This window comes from Babylonia areolata, chromosome 23 (assembly GCF_041734735.1).
Source record: "Babylonia areolata isolate BAREFJ2019XMU chromosome 23, ASM4173473v1, whole genome shotgun sequence".
NCBI lineage: Eukaryota > Metazoa > Mollusca > Gastropoda > Neogastropoda > Buccinidae > Babylonia > Babylonia areolata.
The window spans coordinates 34,019,528-34,039,036 of record NC_134898.1 but is presented as its reverse complement, the minus strand read 5'-3'; the positions used below and the strand labels follow the sequence as shown (position 1 = coordinate 34,039,036).

At 38.6% G+C, this 19,509-nt stretch overlaps 1 protein-coding gene and 1 non-coding gene across 2 annotated transcripts in view; one reads left to right on the top strand and one right to left on the bottom strand.

Annotated features, from left to right (window-relative positions):
* The first annotated feature begins 283 nt into the window (after positions 1–283).
* The window catches only part of LOC143297928 (splicing factor 3A subunit 3-like), a 32,023-nt gene continuing 12,797 nt past the window's right edge, over positions 284–19,509 (top strand). The window contains exons 1-10 of the mRNA XM_076610515.1: positions 284–397; positions 4,388–4,435; positions 6,727–6,779; positions 12,219–12,324; positions 13,114–13,186; positions 13,897–13,988; positions 15,370–15,452; positions 17,137–17,209; positions 18,199–18,264; positions 19,078–19,146. Coding sequence (XP_076466630.1) covers positions 302–397; positions 4,388–4,435; positions 6,727–6,779; positions 12,219–12,324; positions 13,114–13,186; positions 13,897–13,988; positions 15,370–15,452; positions 17,137–17,209; positions 18,199–18,264; positions 19,078–19,146 — 759 coding nt within the window. The 5' untranslated portion in view covers positions 284–301. The remainder of the gene's footprint in view (positions 398–4,387; positions 4,436–6,726; positions 6,780–12,218; positions 12,325–13,113; positions 13,187–13,896; positions 13,989–15,369; positions 15,453–17,136; positions 17,210–18,198; positions 18,265–19,077; positions 19,147–19,509) is intronic.
* On the bottom strand, positions 1,989–2,061 carry Trnak-uuu (transfer RNA lysine (anticodon UUU)). Its single transcript has one exon. It is a non-coding gene; the product is annotated as a tRNA-Lys (tRNA).

Sequence of the window (19,509 nt, the reverse complement as noted above, 5' to 3'; positions counted from 1 at the left end):
ACTAAACAAACTATATAACATTATATTTTCATTGTAAGAACACACACGCACGCGCACGTGCGTGCACACACACACACACACACACACACACACACACGCTGATCGGGATGATGGGGTTGCCGAAATGATAAATACGAAACTTACCTGAAGAAGAGTGCAAATTCAGAAGTAAACATATATATCCTATGTCTCTCAATAACAAACTTATATATCTATACCTTTAAGAAATAATCTGGTATACATTTTATAATATTAATCTTTTAAGATACGAAACTAAAGTGGCTCAGTCGTGTGCAGCAAGATGGAGTCTCTACTGGAGCAACAACGCCGCTATCATGAAGAAAGAGAACGTCTGACCGACGCAATGACTAAGGAATCACTTATTCAGAAGAAAACAGTATGTATCTGTTCGTTTTCATGTTGAATATGTATCCACACTCTTTGTTTGTGTCGTCCTTAAAGACCAGTGATTTTTCTTAGTGCAACTTACATGATCAATATACATGTGACTGTTCCAACGAGTTAGTAATTTTTTTTTCTAATGCGAATGTGACGTTCACCCTCATTTAAACCCGTTGTTGAATTGATTTATATACACTTTGTGTAAAAGTTTGGTTTAGAACCGTATGCATCATTCAGGCATATTACAGTCTTCAGACCAACTAGTATTACTTCGGTTATGGTATTATTATTGTATCATTTTCAATACTTTTTAAACTACAGTTCTTAAAAAATTGAGGCCTATTTAATTTCAGTTATAAACAAAACTTTTTTTTTATGGCTTATCAAAAGCCAGAAGAAGTGAATTACAAGATAATGCAGCAGACCTTTGTATGCGGCATATGATATCGTGTACAGTCGATTCTGTCATGAAAAACAAGGGACCCGTCATCAGATCATGACACTCTTTTACAAGGTACTGATCAAAGACGACAGCTGGACCATATCAGGTACACACACACACACACACACACACACACACACACACACACACAGATGACAACATCTGAATTATGTATCCTGCCAGCTACCACATAATATAATGCCACAGTGTCATGTTCAAGATGATGTTATGTGTGGAACACACTCTAGAGTCAATCATTCACTGTGAATTCATGTGCTATTGATTGAAATGGCTTTGTGGCTGCTCGATTTTCCACTCCGATTTAGCTCACCAAATGCCTGCGAAATGTAAAACCTCTGAAGAACTTGTTTTCTTTATTCTGGACTAGTGGCTGCTCCATTTTCCACTCTTATCTTTCTTCCATTTTTTAGTATAGATCTACAATCATTATGTTGATTTCACGATACTAAATATAACTACTATTATGGTTAAGGTCTGATGGTCAAATGGTTAAAAATAAATAAATAAATAAAAATAAAAAATTTAAAAAAAGAATTACACTTGACCCAGCTGCCAGTCAACGCCCATTCAGCAGGACCAGCATGATGCTGACTGCAGGAATCCCTCAGCCTTAAGATTTTTTTTTTTTTTTTTGTAAGTGAAGAATGTTCTAATGGAAGACTGGAACATGCCCAGGGAGGGGGCAGAGGCTGCTTCCTCAGGTAGTGTGTTCCGATCCTTGATGGTCTGCAGGAAGAATGAATTCCTCTGGTATTCAGTGCGGCAGCGGATAGTACAGAACTGCTGAGTGTGTCCTCGTCTTTGACGACACGGTGCTGGGATGAGTCTGAATAGTCTCTGATGTTGTTGACTTGGACCAGGCAGTGCACGATTTTGTACAACTGCAACATAATAACTTAAATAAGCCTGGCTAACTTCCTGCTGTGCTTGAGTGTGGGCCACCCTAACTGTAAAATCATATCAGTTACACTGGAGGTGTTGTGGTAGCTGCAGTTGAGCATGAAGCAAGCAGCCCTTCTCTGTACAGTTTCAGTTTCAGTAGCTCAAGGAGGCGTCACTGCATTCAGACAAATCCATATGCGCTACACCACATCTGCCAAGCAGATGCCTGAAAGTACTGCAGTGCCCAATAGGGGACATGAACCCCTGACCCTCAGATTAAAAGTCTGATGCTGTACCAACTGAGCTAACCGGGCTGCTCTGTACAACTTTGACTTTGTCCACGTTCCTTTGTGTGCAGAGGTCCCAAATGGAACTGGCGTACTCCAGCTGGGTCTGACAAGGGTCAGATATGCTCTCTCCCTCAGTTCTTTTGAGCAGATCTTGAGCTTCCTTCCCCAAAAAGCCCAGTATCTTGTTTGCCTTAGATATGATGTTCTCTGTATCACCATCCCAGTTGATATTCTTGTGGATGGTAAATCCAAGGTACTTGATGGATGGTACTGTGTCCAAGGTGTGGCCATGCAGGTAGTAGCTATGGACCAGTGGTGTTCTTTTCCTGGTCACAGGGAGGACTGTGCACTTCTCTGGGTGGAACTCCATGTCCCAACTTTTTTCCCAGTCTGCCAGGTGTTGGAGATCCTGTTGCAGTTGGTGTTGGTCATGTTGGGAAATGATCTTTCTCAGTTTCTGTAGAGTGCTGTGTTGTCAGCCAACAGTCAAGTTGGTGAATTTACTTTCTCTGGCAGGTTGTTAATTTAAGTGAGGAAGAGGCAAGGCCCGAGCACTGAACCCTGGGGGACGCCACATTTTATCCAAGCAAATTCTGATCGTGTTCCCTCTACTACGACTGCCTGACATCTGAGAGAAGGTTTGCAATCCATATCCAGCAGTTGACTTCGACACTGATGCCATATTGGTGAAGTTTGTGCATGACAATGCTATGATTGACCTTGTCAGACGCCTTTGCAAAATCCATGACTAGCCATAGGATATCTGTCTGTCTGCCCTCCTCCATGCTGACCACCAGTTCGCTGATGAGCTCCAGGTGTTTAGTCTTGCACGATCAGCTTTTCCTGAATCTGTGCTGCTGATTGCAAAGGATGTTATTACTCTCGAGATGGTCCATCACAGAGAGGTCACAATGATGTGCTTGAGGAGTTAGCATGAAATGCAAGGTAGGGAGACAGGTCTATAGGATCATAATGCTCCCCCTTCTTGAACACAGGGGAGATATGAGAATGAGAATCCATTCTTTCAGATGGAACCTGTCCGGAGGCAACAGATGACCTGAAGATGTTGAGCATGGGGGCTGTTTGATCCGCAAGTTCCTTCAGTATGCGGGCCCCAATCACTTGTGGTCCACTGGCTTTGTGAGGGTCCAGGTTCATCAGCAGGCATCAGACTCCCTCCTCAGTGATGCTGATGGCATTCAGCTCTGGGTAGGCTTTTTCATCCAGGTTGCACTTCAACTAGAAGTGAGGAGAACTCTTCGGATGAATAGGTCCTCCCATCTCCAAAAACAGATTGGTAATTCAGGGCCTCTGCTTTTCCTTTCAGCTCAGTAAGTAGGGTCCCATTTACTTTGAGTGGTGCCAATCCTGCATTTGAGTTTTTCTGGTCCAGAAATGCTTTGGTTGCCGGCCACTCTCACTGTCCTCAACAGTCAGGATACTATTGATGTTGCTTCAGTAGGCCCAATGCATCTTCCTTTGCACTTCGTGTCTAAGTTCTCTCGCCTTGGTCTTCAGCTCCTCTCTTCCCTGCTTCTTCCATTTCTTGTAGGCTCTGTCCCGTTGGTTCACGAGCCATCACAGTTCAGGGGTGATCCAAGCCTGGAAATTGTTTGCGCACATCAGCTAATGGGGGATATGTGCTTTGATTGCCCTATGGAGTGCAGTCTTAAAAATGAGCCAGAGTTCTGTGTTGGCTGTCTTTTAATAGTTTTATCATTTATGTCAGCTTTAGCTTACCAAATACCTGTGAAATGTAAAACCTCTGAAGAACTTATATTCTTTATTATATTAAATGCCATGCTGAAGCTCTGAAGAACTTCAGTTAAAATGTATCCAACAGTTTTTGATAGAATGTCATGATGATTAAATTCTTTATCTGTCATGTAAATTTCTTAGATTATAGTACTTATAATCACTAATCAGTAATGCTGAGCAAGGAACCTAAATAGAACTTTGCATTCAGCTATATATAGCATGTTTACTACTAATCTAAGCCAGCTGATTGATGTGCAGTTTCTATAATTTTTTTTTCAGCTTCTTTTTCTGTATATTTCAGTTGCCTTTTTTTTCCAGAAATTGTTTTAAAGGCGTTGGACTTGATGTCTATGTGATGTGTGACTCTCATAAAAGAATTGTTCAATTCTTATTAAATTAATACAAGCCAGTTGTCTTTTCATTCTTGTTCTTTAAACTTAGATAAATCATTTGTTAATTTATAAGTTTAGAAGAATTGTTGAATGTAAATTCTAACAATATAACAAGATGTATTGATTTCCATTAATAGTGAGTTGGTATAGTATTTTTCTACTGTGCTGTGTCAGTTGATTTTCTTTTCTTTTCATTTCAGTTACGGGAGCAGATAAATTCTGATACACGAATGAAGATATTATTGGATGTAAGTATAACTGTTTTTGTTTGTTTGAGATACATACACAGTGATACAGTGTATTACTACTATTGTATTGATACTGTACTAACAGTGTGTGTATTTGTGTATGTGTGATTGACTGAGAGTGAGACTGTTAAACTAAGTTAAACAAGAGAGGCAAGGCCTTCAAGACTCACTTGTGATACACTTTAAAAAAAAAAAAAAAAATGTAATCGTTAAAATGTGTTCTGTATTTGTTATTATAAACTTCGGGTTAAAAAAAAAAGAAGTCCTAACCAGATTCGAACCCCGCGTGTTCGGGTGAGAAGAAACTGTCTTACCGATACACTATCGTGGCTCCTTAACTGACATTCTAAAATTTAATATTTGAACATACTTTTTTTAAAGGGCGATAAATCAATTGCGGTATTCGCAGTGAGAACACTGTTTAAATCATATTATTCTGGTGTATCTTGGGCATTCAAAAAATCTTTAAGGACAATAAAAAATTCTTTTCAAGTCCGCGGTAAAGGAGACGTGGCTATCGGCTGCAATCACACTGCAACATTTAGCCGTTTTCTGTAGATCTAGATAGATGTACAAGTTTAGTTACACCCGCCAGGAATGTAGTACAACATGGTCGATTCAATTTCTCTTTCATGTTCATTCTAGTTTTATAGTTTTAAAGTTGATATGAAAATTTAGTGTTTTGTTAAACTAATAACATGTAGAGCCAAGTACAAGTACTTCTAAACGTCGTATGAAGTGAAAAGGACTTCATTTTGAGAAAAGTCAAGACTGGAAATTTTTTCATTTTATCAATTCAAGGGTATTAACTCGCATGGTTTACAATTTTTAACTGTGAATTCTGACAGATTCTGTGGATATTTTTATGGCAGTTTGGGGCATAATCCAGTAAGTGATGAGGCGTTCACAAATCTTTCTTTGAATAAATATTTAACGGTCTCCTTCTCCAGCTTTCCATCACATGTTATCGTGTATTGTCCATTGAATATAGGATTGAACAGGCAGGTCAGCAACTTGAAACAAAATGGCGTTGTTCGCGAAGAATATGAGCACGCGCTTTGAATGTGTATAAATATGTGTACGCAGTTGATTTTTGCCCATGACCTTCAGGGCTCAGCCAATAGATCTATAAAGTCCACTCGTCGTATTGATTTTAATATTTTCCGAAAAAGACCAATTGGGCGAATGAACATGGTGAAAGCCCTGTATACTGAGAGTAAAACACACAAGCTTTTTATGTATTGAGTATAATTTCAAAATGTAATGTTTAAGATGAGAAAGATCAGTTCAAAACAAATTAAGTCCCCTAGCATTACTTACAGATTAATTTCCCTTTTACTATCTGCACCAAAACATTTGCAAAATAAATAAAACTTCCATGCTTAGCAAAAGAAGTTCCTGTTTGAACAAAAAATGATAATAATGTCTGCTCTTGTTGTTGTGTCAGAATATCAGATCAAAGTGCCAAGTTTAGAGAATAAAAAAAAAAATATATATATATATATAACAGTAAATGCAGTTTGCATATAATTTGGCTTCTTTTTTTATTTTTTTTTTGTGCCCATCCCAGAGGTGCAATATTGTTTTAAACAAGATGATTTTTATGCCTAATTTGGTGTCAACTGACAAAGTATTTGCAGAGAAAATGTCAATGTTAAAGTTTACCACAGACACAGACACACACACTCACACTCACACACACACACACACACAGACAGCCGAACACGGGGTTAAAACATAGACTCACTTTGTTTACACAAGTGAGTCAATAAATGAATGTGTGTCACTGTTTGAAAAAGAGTCCTATAAGTATAAGTAATAATATTATTATACAGTTGTACGTGTGTGAGTGTGTGTGTTTGTGTATGTGTGATTGACTGAGAGTGAGACTGTTAAATTAAGTAATTAGTTAATAAATGAATGTGTGTTACTGTTTGAAAAAGAGTCCTATAAGTAATCGTATTATTATACAGTTGTACATGTGTGTGTGTGTGTGTGTGTGTGCTGGTGCGTACATGTGTGTGTACGTGTACATGTGTGTCTCTTCTACTAGAACCAATAATATTATGATTAAAATAAGTGTGTGTGTGAAACCGGAAACTCATCATCTTCCTGTGTTGTTTGAAATAGATTGGAGTGTTCATTTTGTTGGCTTGTTTTGTTTAAAAAAAAAAAAAAAAAAAATCCTGTGCTCTCATTTTTCCCTCACCTCCCCCGACCTCCACCCCCCAAACCCCCAGGTTCACCTGTGATTGAAGTGTCTTGTGATGCCAGTGTTGTGAATTTTCCAGAGATTTCTAGACGTCACCACAGAATTGAAAGACCTGTATGAGGATAAAGATGGGTGAGAAATGTTACTGCTTTGTCACAGTGTGAATTGTTATTTAAAAAAATTATTGATAAGATTAAAGATAGTTCACGACTATTGAGCGTCATGTTTTACCTTTGATTTCTGTCTCTTATATCCTCTCTTTTTATCTCTCTCTTGCTGGGTACAAGAAACGATTATAATACTAATAGGTAGGTTCGGCCACTATGTAATGCTATAAAATAATGGCTGATGGACTGCATGTTTATCACTGTTCACTAACATAGCAAGCACTATACTGTGTCCATTGAGTTGAAAAATATCAGAAAAGGTGATTCTGAATGTCCAAAGTGGGACACCCATTGCTCTCCAAACAGCAGTGCTACAAAAGTTAGTTTGACGTCGTCTTCTGGTCTGAGTGAGGGTTGGTGACAAAAATAGGTCGCGGATATTTCAACTCTCAACCAATCAGTACAATGACAAAAATAGGTTGCAGATATTTGGACTCTCAACCAATAGACCTGACAAATACAGGTCAAGTTCTCTACTTTAATGTGGGCTAATTTTCAGTTTGATACCTTTTGTTCGATTGATAAAAACTTATGTTTTTGCTCTGTACTGCACTTTCCAAACAAAATAAATATTTTCCTTTGAATCCACCACTAAAACATTCATTGTTTTCTCTTAAAAAATGACATGCAAAATGACGTGGAAGCATTTGGGCCCAGATAATGTGGACTTTGCATGTTTTGATGAACTTCATCCGACTGATGTAACTGGATCTATTTTTAGATCAGTGCTTTCAATGCCCAGCTTCAAAGAAGTCTTGCCACAGAGCTAACGTAGTTTAGGTTTTGCTCAGATAGACCAAATATTAAATTCTGTCATGTGAATTTGGTTGTTCAAGTTCAATTTTTTTAACAATTTAAGATATTGAAGAAAAAAAAACTGCAGATTTTGATCGCAGTAGTCAGATCGGAATTGGCACCTTGAAGGATGAAGAGGAGCAATAGAATGATTCAAATACGGGGGGAAAATTTTTAAATGTAATGGAAACCATGATTACATTGGTTATTTCAGTAAGTACGTGAATGATAGGTTTCATGATTTGAGGTAATGTCATTGTTTTCTGTTGTGAAACAATTTTCTTTCTAACAATGAAACCATGAAAGACAGCCAAGACCCCTGTCAAGTAGCAGATAAATTTTTCAATGAGAAGTTCAGTTGTTCTTGTTCAACTTTGTGGTCACACAACATACTTCTGTGTTCTTTCTTCTGTTTTATTTTACATCATATATATATATATATGTGAACTTTTGAATACATGCACAAATTTTCTTTTTTTATGTGTGTGCATGCTTTTTAGTATTTTTTGTGTACATACATGGGCGATGTTTGTGTTGTGTGACATATACAGAGATGCCAAATGTCACGATTTCGCCATATTTTGTTACACTCAATCGCAGTTTATTCTGATGTCACACCAATGTCAAAATTATTCCAACAATTTCATTTTCGACTACATAGCATGGTCACATGCTTTTCTGTCATAACATTTCCCAGACACTCTAGACCTATTGATTACCAGGCCAGGGCAGTCACTACTAACTTTGGTCTCATGTGATGATGCTCAGCTAATTGCGGGCGTATTTACATTGAAACAACATTGAGTGACCAGTCAGCTTCATCGTTTGCCTGAACAAGAGAGAGCCTGGCTGAATCAAGTTGAGTCTCTGTCGACAGTGTCTGTGCCCAATGGATTAAGTACTGAGTGCAAGGAAGGAACAAGTGGCTCGAAACAGAGAAGTCAGCCATGGATTCCGATTGTGAGAAACAAGACAAACAAATACTCTGGAAGTGACACAGTGCCACAGATGTGTCTGTTGTAAAGAAGCAGTGGCGGGAACAGAAGTTTCTCCAAATGTCCAAGTGTTCTTGTTCCGACCAAAATCAAAATGTTCCTCCCAAATTTCCTGATTGTTCCTACAAACACTTGAGAGGGGTTGGCATTTCTGCATATGTGTGTGCATGTGCCCTCATGTGTGTGTATGCTACCTGCTGAATTGGTGGTAGATGTGATAGAGCATTGTCTATTTTTTTTAGTACCAGGCTTTCATTGTATTGCTATTGTACAGCAGGTGGACATAAAGTGGCAGCAAAGGTGGAGATGATATATTTAGCACATGTATGTATAGGGTTACATAAACAAGATTTGGTGCATTTTTGTGCTTCTGAATTTTAAATGTTATGGGGATGTCTGCAGTTACTTGAATAAGGAGAAAAAAACTGAAAAGAATAATAAAAATGACACTACCAGAGGTACCTTTTAATGCTGTATTGTAAGACTGTCATTTTCTTTCAACCTTTTTGATACTTCAGCACTGATACGGACCATGCATAAGTTCAGTTGGATGTCTGCACTTTAGAGCTGGATGAAAGGTATGATCAGCTGTACTGATTAATATTTAAAGAAGTGCAAACAAGAAAACTTACATAACGTGATGAACACATATTGATTTTGACTTCATGTTGGAAAAAAAAGAAAGGTATAAAAGGATCGTAAATTTTGTTTGCATTAATGGTGTACATTATCCCAGATGGATTTGAGTGAAGCATATGTTTTTCACATTATCATGTTAAAAGCAATCATTTAACAAGATTTATGATTAATATTTGCTGTCTTGTAAGTCTGCGCTCTTTCCTGAACCTGTAAATATGTGAAATATTTATGAAGATGCAATGGGTTTTTTGCTGCCTCATCACCTGCACCATTTCAGTGGCATTACTCCCATGCTGCTCATTTAGATTCCCCCATACACGGCCATACCTGGGTTCGTCTGTCACAGTTCCAGTGTCAGCAGTCCACAGGGAACCATCGATCTTAGGTCACCAGGAGGCCACACACCAGAGGAGATCCTGCACTGCTGCTGAGTCACTTCGGTGGTATTCAGTGGTGCCTGTTCTGATTTAACGTACTTAGGACACCACCTACTAGGCCCCCTACTAACGACAATAATGGCTTAGTAGTGGAGCCAGACTGAGTGAACGTCCTTCCCGGAGTGGAGACCACCACCACCACATCCCCCAAACAACAGCCCCCCCATGAATCTGCCGACACTGAAGATATTGACAGGACTCACTCCAAGCACGGAAGTGGAGGATATCGAAACTGAGGTCACCATGAGAGCAAGGCATGAAAAGCCACAGACTTTGGGACTGTTTTGTTCATATTGATGATGATGAAGAAGGCGGAGAATGATGATAAAGGTGACGATGTTGCTATGGAGGTCCATTTTGGTTTGGGACTGCGTGACAAGGCTGTGCTCTATGCTTTCTGTCATAATGATATCCCGGCGTTAACCAGGCCCAAGAGATACAGACACTTGCAGTGTTGGTCAGGTAATTAGAGCAGCACACCCCAAGACGCATCCATGAAGTGGATGACACTCAACTGTGTGGTCCCAGTCTCCCCATTTAAGCCCATAGCACACTCAACTCTGGGTAGGAGCCAACCACGGGCCAAAAAACCCACCTCTGCTGGGATTTGAACCCGCGTCCTCCCAGTCGTCAGTCCGCAACGCTAACCACTTTGCCACGGCAGCTGGTCAGGGTTTTTTTTCTTAGTAACAATCATTTTAGTAATATTACTATCAAAACTGCAGGATCGGACATGCAGAAAATTAGCATTTTCCCCAGTTTTTATGACATTAGCATTCAGCCAATAATATTAACAGCCAACTGGAAAAAAAAATAAACAGGTATTCTGTGTACTGTATAGATAGATGAAGAGTTTTGACCATGGGAATCTGTAAGTTGCAATTCTGAATGGATTCCAAAATGCCATTTTGTGAGATTCACAAAAATCAGAAAATTCAAAACTCAGTATCACAAAAACTATTTGAAATATTGCCTTGAAATTTGGTGTGGCTTGTTATTTTATTACACTCTTTCATGCATGCAAATATGAGGCTTCTGCTATGAATTTGATATTATTGATGATAATGCTTTGTTACACCTTTGTATACTCTCAGTCCCTTAGCCCACCTCCCCCACCCTCTCCCCCACACATGTCCTTCCCTTGCCCCCTTCCCACTTTTCGCCCTGTTCTGAATTGTAGCCCATGTTCATTAAAAGTTTTGTTCCTTTGATCTCTCTTTTTTTCTCTCTCTCTCTTGATCTTGATCTTTCCTTCTTGCCCTCGTTTGTTTGTGGGTTCTCTTTCAGCCTTTCCATACTCTTGTCACACTCTCAGTTATTTTCATGCTGTCTTCATTTTACCCCCATTTTAAAAAAAAAAGTATATTAGGATGATCATTGAATAAACATATATTCATTTGAAACGTATTGTGCTTTTGGATCATTTTATTTAGTTGAATCATGGCCTGTGGCTTGGAGGAGGGGGTTTGGGGGAGGCAGGGGGGAGGGGTGTGTGTTGTTTTTGACTTTTATCTTAGATTTTTTTTATATAAAGTATAAATGTGATAATATATTTTGTTTTATGAATATTTATATCTGTATTCTTTTGGCTGTGATGTGTGCATGAATATTATAATCTTAAAAAAAAAAAAAGTCTCTTTGTTTTATTACTTTTTAGTTTTTTGCTTGTTTGTTTTTTTTTGTTTTGTTTTTGTTTTTATCATGTGACCAGTGTTAAAAATCAGTTTCATTGTTTTAATGAAAAGGTGTTGAATATTCTGTTTATGAATGGCAGCTTAGTGATCTTTATTAATTCCGGTAGGTGGGTACATATAAATTGTAAATTAATGTAATGATGTATCCACTTCCATTTTTATGCATTATGATGTCGTTTGAACACATACCTTTTTCTTTTTCTTTTCTCTTTTTATTGTAATTAGCAACATAATTTGTTTGAACTTAGCTGTCATCAAACTCTTTGAAAATTTCATTGGTTTTATATATTTGACATATAATTCATTCAAATCAGTGCTTTAGATTTGTTACTTGTTCAAATGAAATTTCATGTTTTCTTGTATTTAGAAATTTCAGAGTTCCAAAATGCTTTTCTAGAAAAAGTCAAAATAATGTTTCTGTTTCATAAGATATTTTAAACAATAAAAAAAATAATAATTAAAAAAAAAAAAATCCTGGTAGTGGTACTGAATTTTATTTTGAGAGAAACACAAAAAAAGGCTTGACAGTTAGGAATTGGAGCAAACTGTCATGACAGAAAGTTGGAAGTAAACGACTGATACTGATAGTGTTGTTTTTGTGGGTGTTTTTTTTTTTTTTGGAGGGGTGGGGGGGGGGGGGGGGGTTGTTATAAACTTATTAAAGTCAGCCAGTCTGTGTTTGAGAGTGCATTAACTCAACTGTAAAGCAGCAGGGTATGTTGGAGAATTGGTCTATGTTGCTATTAAATTTTCAGAAATTGTATAAATTCTGTTATTCAGTAGTTTTAGGTGAACTGCGTTTAAGGTAACTTCACCTTGCTTGTGCATGTTTTGCAATGGGCAGAGTGCGGAAAGAAGAGATCCAGACTCTGGCAGGACCCAACGAATACATAGAATTCCGCAAACGCCTGGCAGCCATTGACAAGTTTTATGCCAAGCATCCCAATGAGGTATGTCACCTGCTCTTTAGCCAGAGTATGTTTCATGTCTGCAGAGTAGGAACCTCAAGAAACAGAAGTAGAAAAGTTAGGATCACAATGAGGAATGTCACGTGCCCTTTAGCCAGGGTATGTTTCATGTCTGCAGAGTAGGAACCTTGAAAAACAGAAGTAGAAAAGTTAGGATCACAATGAGGAATGTCACGTGCCCTTTAGCCAGGGTATGTTTCATGTCTGCAGAGTAGGAACCTCAAGAAGCAGAAGTAGAAAAGTTAGGATCACAATGAGGAATGTCACCTGCTCTTTAGCCAGAGTATGTTTCATGCTGTCTTTTTTCTTTCCATTGACTGGTTTTGAAATGTAATTACACATCAGTTATAATAGATAGATAGATAGAATATATGTTTATGTTTATGCATATTTATATATGTGTATATATATATATATATATATATATATATATATATATATATGTGTGTGTGTGTGTGTGTATATATATATATATATATATATATATATATATATACATACATACATACATACATATATATACATATGTGTGTATGTGTGTGTTTAGTGGGAAATATTTTCTTTTTTGGTACTTCTGAGTCCACACACATTCTTTACTCCCTTGCATGTATAAGAACCCCTCCTTCCCAACACCCTCCAACACACACACACACACACTTGAATACATATATGCAGAGATGGTGTTTCTTAGCTGTGAACTGCAAAAGATGAGATCACTGAAGAAAATGGCACATCAGACTCTGAGACTGTGTCAATGTTTTGTTTGTTCAGATCAGCATTCCTATGTCCATTGAGTTTGACGAGATGGCAAAACAACGGGATAACCAGGCAGATGAAACACAGAGTGAGTTTAAATTTTGGTCAGTATATAAAGTGTTTCCTTGTGTCCATGTGACTGTATGTGATTGCAGGTGTTGTTGTTTTTTGGTTTGTTTTTTTTTTGCACATTTTGGGGGCACCAAGTTCAGCTGGATAAGAGGGGTGGAGAGGGAGTGAAGGGGCTGGCGTAGAAGAGGGTTGTTGATGAAGTATAGTGGGTGCTTATCCTTGTTTTTATTACATGAATTTTGTTTTATTGGGTGCATGTATTCTTTTGTTTTAGTTGTATAAATTTTGTTTTATTGGGTACTTGTATCCTTGTTTTTGTTACATGAATTTTATTTTATACCACCAAAACTAGTAGGTGGTGTGTTGGTGGTGTTAGGTTTGTGTTAATTTTGTGTGTTTTTGTGTTGTTTGTGGCTCTGTTTGAAAGAGAGATTTGCAGGATCTGTGTGTGTTTGACTTAGTTTGATTTCACTTGTTTTGTTGTCTTTGTAGTCCTTTTTTTCAAAGAGAGTAAAGTACAAATTAAAGTTATATGAAAGAAAATGAATACTGTTTTCACAAAGGGGATGGGAGAGAGAGAGAGAAGGGGGAGAGGTACATTAAAAAAAACAAACAACCCCAAATTTCCCTGTTTTTGTTTTGATTCTTTTGCACAAAACAGTTTCTCCAACATCAACATGCACTGCATTATTTATTATTATTATTATTATTCACTTTGATGTGCAGACCTGGTGGAGTTCTCAGATGAAGAAGGGTACGGAAAGTACTTGGACCTGCACGAGTGCTTTGAACGCTACCTCAACCTAAAAGGGGTGGAGGTAAAGATCATTTTGATAATTTTTTCGTGTGTTTTTTTTTTTTTTTTTTTTTGTTTTGTTTTTTTGGTGAGTGTGGAGCGGTGGCCTAGTGATATCAAGCCAGACTAGGATGTGAGTGTCCATGGATTCCAGTCTTATATATGCAGACATTTTTACTGTCCCCTCCACTAGACCTTCAGTGGTGGTCTGGGTGCTAGTCTTTCAGATAAGGGCGATAAACTGAAGTCCCGTGTGCAGCATGCTCTTAGCACATGTAAAAGAATTCACGGCAACAAAAAGGAGTTTCTCTTGTAAATTTCTTTAGAAAAATCCACATTGATAGTAAAAACAGAAAAAAAGATATCGGTGACGCTGCACTGTAGAGACAAACTCTTCAGGGAGAGCATCCCAGATTTCATACAGAGAAATCTGTTGTTACTAAAACTGAAAAAGAAAAAGTAATAGAATACAATACAGTAATGCTTACTTGTTTGAAACACTTTTTTTTTTTTTTTTTTTTTTTTTTTTTTTTTGCTGACCCCACCATCCACACCATTTCAGCGGCATTACACCCAAGCCTTTTCATCCCACATGTCTCATACACAACCACACCTACGCAGATTTTTGGAGGATTGTTGTTGGAGGGACATAATGACAGGGTCTGCACTCTGGGGAGGAAGCTCACTAGTCTGGTTCTGTAGGTCAGTAGGGGGCTTAGTTGGTGATGGTATAAGCGCATTAAATCAGAACAGGATCTCCTGAACACCACTGAAGTGACTCAGCAACAGTGCAGGGTCTCCTCTTGTTTGTGGACTCCGGACGAACTTACATCGATAGTTGGCTGTAGGACTGCCGTCGGTGGGACTTTGACAGATGAAGCCAGGTGTGCCAGCGTATGGAGGACTCTGGATGAGCGTTGTGGGAGTAATACCACTGAAATGGTGCTCAATGGGACTGCGTAAAAGCAAGAACAGAAAAGAGAAAAAACTATTAAAAAAAAAAAAAAACGACAAAAAAAACAAAAACAAAAAAACACATGTTTGACATTCACTGGAAACACAGTGATGCAGTTTTCAGATATATAAAGTGGAGTGAACTCACCTCAAAATTTCAGGTGTGATATATAAAGTGGAATGAACTCACCTCAAAATTTCAGGTGTGATATATAAAGTGGAGTGAACTCACCTCAAAATTTCAGGTGTTTTCTTTGTTTGGAAGTTTGTTCATTGTTCACAAGGATTGTTTAGACAGTTTTATGAGGTATGTTTGTTCACAAAGATTGTTTAGATTAGACAGTTTTATGAGGTATGTAGGATTGGGGAGGGATGTTTATATAACACTGTTGAAGAAGATGTGTATGATAACTTAGGGAGGGCAATAAATGAGGAGAGATGTGTTTCAGAAAGTGGACTATATCACCTATCTGTCCACCTTCGATCACCTGTTCAAGATCCCCAAGGAGAGGAAGAACACAGCATACAAAGAGTGAGTGTTGATCAAACAGGATTCAAGATTTAACCCCTTGCCTGCCGAACATTTAACAATTTTGTCATTCCCATATGCCAAGTGAAAACTCTAGGTTTTCACCAGAGTGCACCAACAAAAAAAAAGCGCTACTTCCTCAGATACAAAGATATCTCCTTGAAATTTTGAATGATGATTGTTCATACATTGTACTTCAAATAGATGATAAAGTTGTTATAATTTCTTTGTACAGCTGTTGTTGTTTATAAACTTAAAGAAAATTTCCATGAAATCAAGTGGTTAAAGATTTCCTGCATCACAGTAAATTCCAGCATTTCCAATCGAATTTGTTTTTGGTTGGGTGCCTGAGGCCCAGTGTTGCATCAGAGCTCGATGGAAAAAGATAGTGGCTGGCTTGCTGTGTGTGTAGGCGCCTGGCCAACAGATGGTGCCCTCCCCTCTCTAAGACTGTTTTTATGCACAAAATAGTAAGCGGCTACGCACCTCCTTCAGTTATAAATAACTTCCCAGTAAATAACATAAGACATGTACATAAGTTGCATATACCTCGTCCAAATCTTGATCTTTTTAAATCCAACCTAACATACAGCGGGGGAACGTATTGGAATAATTTACCATCACGTTTAAAAAATATAACTAACCACAACAACTTTAAGCAAAATCTAAAAATGTACCTATTCACAAAAATTGACATCACCTGAAATCCAACATTGCTTTCAACAGTTTGTGGGTTCCCTCTCACTCTCTCTTGAGTGGGTGCATTTGTGTGTGTGTGTTTCATTATCTTTTTTTTTCTTTTCTTTTCTTCTCTTCTTCTTCCTTTTGTGGAATTGCTGTGAATGGTGAAATAATGGTGTATTTTGATTGTGTTTTGATTTTTTTTCTTCTTCTTTTTGTTTGCTCATTTTCGGATTTTTAGCTTTATTCCCTCTTTAGGGCGAGGGCTGGGTGTAAAAAGGCATGTTACTTGCTTATCTATTACCCTAGATAATAAAGATTTTGTCTTTGTCTTCCCCCACTGGTGACTGGCCACCTCTCTCCCAGTCCCCCTTCCCTTCCCAGCTACACATGCAGAATGACAGTACTTGCGCTGCCAACTGGTTCACGTTCACAGTCACTATATTCCTGGCCTCATGTAGACTTGGACTGGTCAGTCTCTCACACAAAAGTGACATCACTGTTACTATCACTCTTGTGCTACAAAGTGGGCCATGACAGATATCGTCATTATTCAGATGCGCACCTGAATCATCACCCTCACCACTGGCTTTCTACCCCCCACCGTCCATATCTTTTGGTAATTTCTGAGCCACATCTTAATAGCCATTGAAAAATGAACCAAGATTGACCTTTGCTAGACAACTCCATTTTGACCAACCGTGTGAAGTGACTTGGAAATGTGCTGCCTATACGTCATGCAACCTCATCTTGATCACTTCTTTTTTTTCTTTCTTTTTTTTAGATAAAATTTAAATCAAAAGCAGTCATTTCCATCGGGGATTGAAAAAACAAAATCCAGAACTCCATTGGAGATTGTCTTCATGGAGCTAATGGTTTGGCTATTTAAAATTACAGTTGATAATGATGTTGGCTTAACAAACGTGATAACTTTCAACCAGATTTCAGGATGTCACTGGTTGTTTACACACATACACACTCACACTGTTTTTCTTTTTCCTGTCAGATACCTACTGTTCCTTCTGGATTACCTCAGCCAGTACCTGGGTAAAGTGAAACCTCTGTTGGACCAGCATGAGGTGAGTGGGTGGGGTACAATGACTGTGACTTTTTTCTTTGTTTTATAAATTCAATTCAACGTACTGGTAGAGAGATGACCTTGGAGAGTAGGGTGTGTGTGGCTTGGATTAATAGGACAGCGCATCATCATGTGTGTGCACAGCACTTGCAGACAGGCATGTAAGCATGTGCACCTACACACACACACACACACACACACACACACACACACACACACACACAATCACACACACAATCACACACACTCTCTCTCTCTCTCTCTCTTTCTCACACACACACCTACATTACACACACTCACATACATGTATACATCACACACACACACAAACGATACACACACACACACACACACACATTACACACACTCACACACACATATACATCACACACATACAAATGACACACACATCACACACACGCACGCACAGGCACACACCCACACACACACACACAACACACACACACACACACCTTCCTCAAATTAAACTGCAGTCTCCCTGTTAGAAACTGGTTTGTACTGATATCAGCCTATATGTATTGGAGTTAAGAAGGCATTTAGCCCATTGAGAAAGCCATTTCAGGCATGTTTTGTTGTAATACTGTTTGAAAATAGATATCCAGTGAGATAGTATCTTCAGCATTTTTGTTCTTCATCACCTTATTTATGCCATGCTAAGAGCTGCACAGTAAGCACTATATAATCGCACATTATTATTATTGATGGACTACATACTCGTACATCTCACTTGTTTTGTTTATGGATCATGAACCAGGATCTTTGAAGTAGATTTATTTCCCTTTTGATTGTTGTGTTTTAATACTTTGAACAAAAACGTAAGGTTGAAAAAAGAATCATAAAAGGCAACAGATTACATTTGAAGATTTCTTTCCTTCCTTTTGAACAAGTTAAAATGACCAGTTGGATTCTAGGAAAAGTGTTGATTCATTTGATTTGATTATTTATGTATCATTTACTTATTTATTTCAGATGGTAGAAGTGGTGCAGGGTCAGTTTGAATTTGACTGGGCCGAGGGCATCGTGCCAGGATGGCCGGTATGTAGTGAGATTTTTTAGCTGGATCTAGTCTTCATGTTTCATTGCATGTACTGACACTCGAATCTGTTCTGTATGTTTCATGGTATATACTGAGAGATCAGATTGCATCTATTACTGACTAAAAGTTAAAGCATGTGTGTGTGTGCACAGGCACTTTGGTGCTTGCAAATTTGAAAGATGTGAGGGTTTGTTCAGAACTTTTTTCTTTTTTTTTAAGATTTTTTTTTTCTATAGTGACCGTGCTGATGGTGATGGTGGTATGCTGATTGTTGATGGTTGCAATAGGCAAGTCATTAAAGCGTTGGACTCTAAATCTCACTTACAGTGCCTGGTTGGGTAAAGGATGGAAATTTTTGCCGATCTCCCAGGTCAACATTGGTGCAGACCTGCTAGTGCCTGAACCCCCTTTGTGTGTATACGCACACAGATCAGATACGCATGTTAAAGATCCTGTAATCCATGTCAGCGTTCTGTGGATTATGGAAATGAGAACATACCCAGTATGCACACCCCCGACAAGTATGGTTGCCTATGTGCTGGGGTAAATAAATTTAAAAAAAAAACGGTCGTGTAACATATAAAATGTTACATGTCTGTCTGAGTGTGTATGTGTGCATGCCTGAAGCTGGATTGAATGACACAGGAAAAGAATGATGAGCGCCCAATGGCAGCCATCAGTTGGCTCTATCCAGGTAGGCAGCCTGTTGTGCGAATGACCCTGAGATTGTAAAGCGCTAAGACCTTGGTCTCTGACCGAGGATAGGCGCTGTATATGTATCCATATAACCCATTCATTCATTGTTGTGACAGAAAGAGGCCACTGGAGCCCTGACACATGCTGGAGCTCACCTGGATCTGTCAGCTTTCTCTTCCTGGGAGGTGTGTATTTGTCTTTCTCTCTGTCCGTCTTTCTGTCTGCTTTCTCTTCCTGGGAGGTGTGTCTTTGTCTTCCTCTCTCTGTCCGTCTTTCTGTCTGCTTTCTCTTCCTGGGAGGCGTGTCTTGTCTTTCTCTCTGTCCGTCTTTCTGTCTGCTTTCTCGTCCTTGGAGATGTGTCTTTGTCTTCCTCTCTCAGTCTGTCTTTCTGTCTGCTTTCTCTTCCTGGGAGGTGTGTCTTTGTCTTCCTCTCTGTCCGTCTTTCTGTCTGCTTTCTCTTCCTGGGATGTGTGTCTTTCTCTTCCTTTCTCTGTCCGTCTTTCTGTCTGCTTTGTATTCCTGGGAGGTGTGTCTTTGTCTTCCTCTCT